At 45.6% G+C, this 6831-nt stretch overlaps 1 protein-coding gene across 1 annotated transcript in view; it reads right to left on the bottom strand.

Moving 5' to 3' along the window:
- The window catches only part of bcl11ab (BAF chromatin remodeling complex subunit BCL11A b), a 34733-nt gene extending 28105 nt beyond the window's left edge, over positions 1–6628 (bottom strand). Inside the window, exons 1-2 of the mRNA XM_040146361.1 lie at positions 6503–6628; positions 3279–3671 (exon numbers count right to left, since the gene is read on the bottom strand). Of these exons, the coding sequence (XP_040002295.1) occupies positions 3279–3671; positions 6503–6557 (448 nt within the window). The 5' untranslated portion in view covers positions 6558–6628. The remainder of the gene's footprint in view (positions 1–3278; positions 3672–6502) is intronic.
- Positions 6629–6831: the final 203 nt, after the last annotated feature.

Here is a 6831-nt window from a genome sequence, read left to right as displayed (position 1 = left end):
TAAAGTGATCACCGAAACAAAGGCACACGCCACATGTAAACTTGCAAAGCCACCCATATGCATGCACAGACACACTGGACGCAGGAAAAAAGACATCACTATGAAGGAGCATCTCACCCCCCACCACACACACACACACACACACACACACACACACACACACACACACACACACACACACACACACATACACACACACTCTCCCAATGCACAGCCCAACCCCCCCATCCCACTTCTGCCTGACAGATACCCAGAGTGTATATGTGTGCTTATGAGGGAGGGGGCGGTGGGGGGTGGGGGGGCCTGGTGGCTCGGAGAAAGGTGGCACAGTGCCAATACGGAGCCTGCTAAATACCTTTGTCTCCACAACAAACAGGGACAAACAGGACAGGCAAGCTGCTGCAAGAAGACACACTACAGCCGCAGAGAGGTATTACAAGAAATACCGCTCCGTTGTTAAAATGTTTCCCTTCTCATAGAGAAAAAGGGGGAAAGGTGGCTGCTATAATTAACTCAGTATCGATTCAGAGTCCAGGTTACAATGGAGGCGGTTCGCTGGAAAAGGGACAGAAGGGTGAGATGGTGTTTGATTTGAGTGGCTACAATGGCCTCATTACCACACACGGCTACACTGGTGAGAATGCAAGAGGTGCTAATGCTGGGATGGATAAATACAGGCCACAGTAATGGAGCAATACGAGCACAAGAATGTGGCAGCACGCTCATAACATTTAGTGAAGAGAAACGATTTGTAAAAATACTAATTATGGTTTGTTGGACATGATGAAGTCTATGTACAGGAGTGGGGTTGTGCATCCTAAATCATAACAATGAAAAGCATCTTGCTCCAGTTACGCTGTGTTGGAGGTCCAAACAAACATTTATAATGAATGTGAATGTAAATAAAAACTGTGAATCTTCTTCAACAGTACGCGCCTTCAATAGTAATTATATCCTGTGAAATAAATCCAGTTTCACACTATGCTGCAGTCACAGAGTTTGTGTGAGAAACTGTCATCTGCTCTTTTTCTGGGCCATCCATAATCTGGAGACAAGCTACGGTGTCCCTATGCATATCTTAAATTGTTTATCATGCAAATGATGGCACGCAGGCTGCTCTGCCCTCTTCTAACGGCCCAGAGCTCCAGACTGCAGACCCCGGCCCCAGCTGCAGCCCTGAGACTCCCAGACGGCATCAGCTGTCCCGTAGACGGATACTGAGAGGCAAAGGTTCATCTCCAGCTCTGGGTGTATGACAGACAACTGCCCCCACCTCGTAGCTCAACCATCGTGGGTGTCAACTCCCTTTAAGTCCAGCAACTTCCTTCCTACACCTAGCCGAGGTCCCTGCCTGTTTAAGCTAGTGTCCACACAGAAATCCTTCTGCGAGGATTGACATTTCAGGAGGAGGGTGGGGAATGGAAGGGTCACATTCATTTGAGCGTATGCAGTGCAGCAGCATACAGTGACTCTTTAAGGCTGTAACATATAACACACTCCCCTGGAATGATCTGGACGTGAAGCCGGTGTGTCAGAGATACAGTGTGTGGGGACAGTATGTATTGAGATGCCTCAGCTCAGTGTCAGCCTCTAACTGAGCAGGGGGAGAGAACACGGCAGCCAGCATATGGAGTATGGGGTGGCGCGCTGGCACTGCCAGTCTGGATCCATCAATCTTGGACACAGAAAACAGAGGTGGGGAGGGGCTGACTTTTATGCATATGCGACTGATCTGTCCTGCACAGTGACTGCATCTCCTCTTTGACCCAAAATCTCCTTCTGGTTTATCTTTTTCTTTATCTGCAATGTTGACCTCAAACACTGGTGTTTTCTTTCTCACCTCATAGAGAGGGGTTTTAAACACAAGGACATGTTGTAACAAGGTTATAACACAATCAAATGCGCTGTCACAACACGACCCAACCTCAGTCCACATACAACCACATTACTCTATTCATTATTAACCCACGTAAATCCGGACTGTTACACAATGTTCAGAGACATGAGTCCTATAAATAAAGCTCGGCTCACAATGCTAGTGACCTTATGATATCATGTGAACTCCACTGCACGATGAACTAGATGAGCAAAGAAAAACATGTTCAAACAGCTGACAAGGCCAAGAGGCATGTCGAATTTGTATGTGTGTGAGGGTGTGTGTGTACATGTCCATGTGCGTGTGTGCGCAGATGTTCAACAAACTGCACGCTAATGAACAGCGGTCATTCTGTGTGACAGAGGGCTAACTAGCTAACATCAGATAACAGTAGTCCTTTACAATGCCATCTGTAAAGCTGAAGCACTGACTAATGTAGTACAGTGGCGCGCACTATTGAGTACTCCTCTCTGTGCATTTAGCCTGAATTGGCTTCAAATTAAATCACAACTGCCCAATCAGCTAATTCTGGCACACGATATCGGATCTGTTAAAAGAAATGAATAAACATTCAAATAGGCTGGTCAAAATCAAACCCCACTCTGTAAAACCAGTCATAGGGGACTCGTGCTTGTTTGCACAGCGACTCATGTTTTCACTACAGCCTCATTTAGCCCCGGTGGACAACCAACAAACCGAACAGCTGCCTTAAGAAGTCCTTAATTACTCAAATCAAGAAAAAACACTGACAATTAGTGGCTGTAGGGTTCCTCAAATAAACGCTTCTTCCTTGACAGATCAGCATAATTACATTCTTTTCTTTCTCTTTTTAATTTTAGCATCATAGTGAGCCTTTGCAGGCACATATTTGAGGGATAGAGAGATATGACAGTGTAATAAGCCAGGGAGGGATAGAGATACATCTCTCACCACCACATGAGAGAGAATGTGGAGACCACAGGATCTGAGCACATCTGTGATGCAGCAACAAACCAAAAGAAATACATTTTTTCTCTCTCTCTTTCATAATCTGTGTCTTTGCCTGTCTCTGTGTGTGTCTTTTTCACTGTCTGCAAATGTTTCCTTTTCTCACAATCATTTTCAGGACGGTTTGTCTTCATGTGGGCTCATGGCTCATCTGAGCGAGATTCACAGCTCCTAAATGCAGCAGCAGATATTTCACACTCTGGTTATGCAGATTGGCTACATCCTCACTACCAGAAGCAACACCAAGAAAACCGGGGAGAGGAATTGCTCTCGTTTGAACTGAACTCTCTATGACCCTTGGAAAGTGTGACCCACCCCACACACCTTTAGACCTTAAAGACTCACTTCCCACACTTTCTCTCGCTCATTTGTTTACTCTTGCACGGCAGCCATTTTAAGCTCCCAGTGTGTTTACCTGTGATATTCTCCAGCTTGGGGATTATTCCTTGCAAGGGTGCAGATAAACAATCCTCATCCTGTGGCGACACCTGTACAGCCACCTCCACGGGATGACGCATCCTTCGCGGGTGCTGATGGTGGGTCCGCGAGTGCGAGGAGGACGTGGAGAGCGGCGAGGCGAGCGGGGAGGATGGTGGCCTGTCCAGAGGTTTGTCCGTACAGAGGCTCCCATGGCACTGCCTCCGTTTGTGTTCAATGAATAGCAGGATGTCAGCCAGAGGGAAGCGGGAGTGGCACTGGCCACAGGTCAGCAGGTCCTGGTCCCCTTTAAGGGGGTCGCCCTGAGCCACTCCCAGCCTGGGAGAGTCCTGAGAGTCTTCTTCTGGTAAAACACCTGACAGCGGCTCAGCTGTATGGGCAGGCAAGAAAGAGAAATGTGAGCTACAGCACTGCGAGAAGTAGTGATTCTGTCGTGCTTGTAAACAAATGTGTCAGGAGAGGCAATGGAAAAGCACATTATTGAGTCTCTACAATACTAAAATATTTGAGGACATCTACAGGAAGTATAAATGTAGATACAATATTTTAGGAAAGAAAGAAAGAAAGAAAGAAAGCACAGACTACTTCGATAAGGACCAACATGTTCAGCTTGCAGGCAGCAGCCAAATGATTAAGTTGCTTGACCCTCTTTATTGTGCTGCCAATCTCGCTTTTTTAATGAACCTAACACCTCTGAGAATCAAAAAATAGATTCTAATTTGAGTTCAAGATGATTGGACCCCATTTCGTTAAAAGTGCTGGGATCTCGTGAACCAAGGTTAGACATTGAGGGGTTGGATGTGGAGTAGGTCCCTGAAGTACCGACAGAGAGAGAGAGAGAGAGAGGGAGAGGAGAGATGAGGGAGAAGAGAGAGAGAGAGAGAGAGTATTTTAAAAGAAGTAATCTAGCCACACGGTAAATGACACTGGGCGCTCCGACTGGGATGTTGAGATAAGATGTGATGAATTCTTGCCGCTGGTTCAACCTTTAATTCCGTGTCGGGTCAGATGAGAAGGTGGTGAGGGACTATGCAAGATAGGCCCTGTTACTTGTATGTTCAACTGCATTAAAGATGAGCGAGTTCGCCCCTATTTTACTGGAGCTTATCTTAACCAGCTTATGCCATGGACATAAGCGAGGTGTGTGAGGATGGGTTAGGTGGAAAGATTTTCTTCAAACCAAATAATCTCATTTTGATGCCAAGCAAGAGTGATGTGAATAACTTTGAAAACTAAAATATAATCCTTTTTTCAGATGTCGGACTGCACCAGAATTTTAAGTAGTTTCGGCCAATTTTTCCCACTGGGATACAGGAGTAGGTCTGTTCCACTACCAGGAAAATCATTAGGCCTCTTCGTTTGCCATTTTAGACTATTATGACTTGCTGTGGATCAATAATTTCATCAAACTCACTCACTGAAAAATGACAGAAGAGAGATTTCTTTTTCATTTTCAAATAGATCCAAAAAAAAAACAAATAAATGCATTAGGCATATGCAGTACATTAATTTCCCCTCTCTCTCTCTGTATAACAATCTACTAAAGTGCCCCTTTGCTGGAAGACAACTCACCACTGGCCCCCAAAATAAAATTATACAAAGTGTGACAATGCAGTCTCAAGTATTCTGTTGTTCAAATTAGTAATATGAATGTATGAAAACATCAGTATTATGCCAAAGTATGTGACACTGAATTAAAAGAATCTGGGTCAGGGCCAAAAATAATTAAAATTATACAGGCTAAATGAAACCTCTGCAAGTGTGGGGGGAGAAAAAGGTTTGAAAAACGTCTGTAATCTTATGAATTGTTCCATGAAAACAGGCCTATAGCTGCTTGTCTTTAAACACTTTCTTTCTGCATACTCTTAAAATATTCTGAATATTTAACTTATATTTTTTTCTCCCTTAGAGAAAACGAGCAATGCAAGGAACATGAAATATACATTTATCTTATTTCTGCTAAAACGATCCACTGCGTGCGCTCGGTCTAGCAGCCCAGGGATAAAGTGGACCAAGTTCAAGTTCAGAAGTGGCCTACAGGACTACAATCATATTGCGCCCCCCACTGGCAAAACCTTCTGACAATTATCCGGTAAATGGAAGCATACATGTTGCGGGAGCATAATTGGTCTCAACCGAAATGGCAACAGCATGCAGACACATATTCCTGACAAAAACAGCGAAGGACAAAAGACATGCACAGGCTCCTATTCGCCAACTAAAACTTCAATTAAAACAATCTGTTTATTTGGAGACGTCTCGTCCTTCACTGACGCGCGCAAGAGGGAATGGACAAAGCAGCCCCTGCTGGCATCGGACAAATGGTTAGAAATAATTCTCCTGCAAACGCATATGTATCTGTACAGCGCGGACAGCCCTGCCGTGCAGTCTCAGTCAGCGCCCTGCAGTGTTATCACACGGGCGCGTAAGACGACTTTTTCCTGGTTTACTCTCCCACGGTGGTAAAAAAAAAAAAAAAAAAAAAAAAAAGATCGCTCACGGGGAGTCCTGTGGATTTTATGCAACGTATATCTATTCGTGATACAAGATCACACGCCACACGTTAAACACAGTGTCTTCACACAGCAGCCGCGGGGACTTTGCGGCACAGAAAACAACATTCGCTCTAGGTAACTCACACGAGGTCTCCGCGCTGTGGACAAGCGGGTAGGTACGCACCGCTTCTCGGTGTCCAAACCATCTCAAACATCTGCAAATACATTCTTACAAAGGAAAAAAAAGGGGGGGGGCTGGTTGTAGTGGCGGAATAGCTTTACAGGCGACACCTGAAAACTTCTCAGCGGATGGCAGCAGCAGCAGCAGTAGTAGGCTTGGGCTGTCTTCATATAGGCAAAGGTCTCTGGCCATAAAGCCCCGTGCATGCCCTTTAATGGCGAAAGAAACCTTGAAGGCAGCGTTATACAACACCTTCACCGACACAAGTTGAAGCTCCCTGTCACGTTGTTTGAAAACTTCAACCGGATGGTGCCGTAATCGTTATAAATTAACCTCGGATATGTGTGCGTTTTGTAAATTCACTCAGGACAGCGGTGGGTCCGTACGTGGCCGTATCCTACCTATTAAAATCCCCCAAGGAAGTTGCCCCAAACGAAAAAAGAAAAAGAAAAAAAAAAAGAGGTGGCCCGTTGAGAGGGGGAAAAACAGCCAAATTAAACCAAAATGCCATTTATCTCCACTTACGCGAAAACTCCCGTTTGCTCAAGTGCTGGGGTTTGCCCTGCTTGCGGCGAGACATGTTGGTTCAGTGGCGGCGTTTCAGCTGAGTTCACATTGGGAAATCCGTTCCTATAAGGTAGACTCCAAATGAAATATCTTCATTGATGCGTCTGACATCCAAATAGGGGGGGGGGGGGATAAACAAAATGGACTGCAGATCATACAGAGGTTGAGGCGTGGAGCGCTACGGGCTGTGCGGAGCTCTTCATGACTTTTTCGCAAAGACAGAGTGATGGGGGTACGGCGAAGCCCCCCTGAGCTGCAAGTTCAAGTGCGGACGTGACGTTCCGGCG

This window comes from Xiphias gladius, chromosome 15, assembly GCF_016859285.1.
Source record: "Xiphias gladius isolate SHS-SW01 ecotype Sanya breed wild chromosome 15, ASM1685928v1, whole genome shotgun sequence".
Taxonomy (NCBI): Eukaryota; Metazoa; Chordata; class Actinopteri; order Istiophoriformes; family Xiphiidae; genus Xiphias; species Xiphias gladius.
The sequence above is the reverse complement of the archived record's forward strand: the minus strand, read 5'-3'. Positions and strand labels throughout refer to the sequence as shown.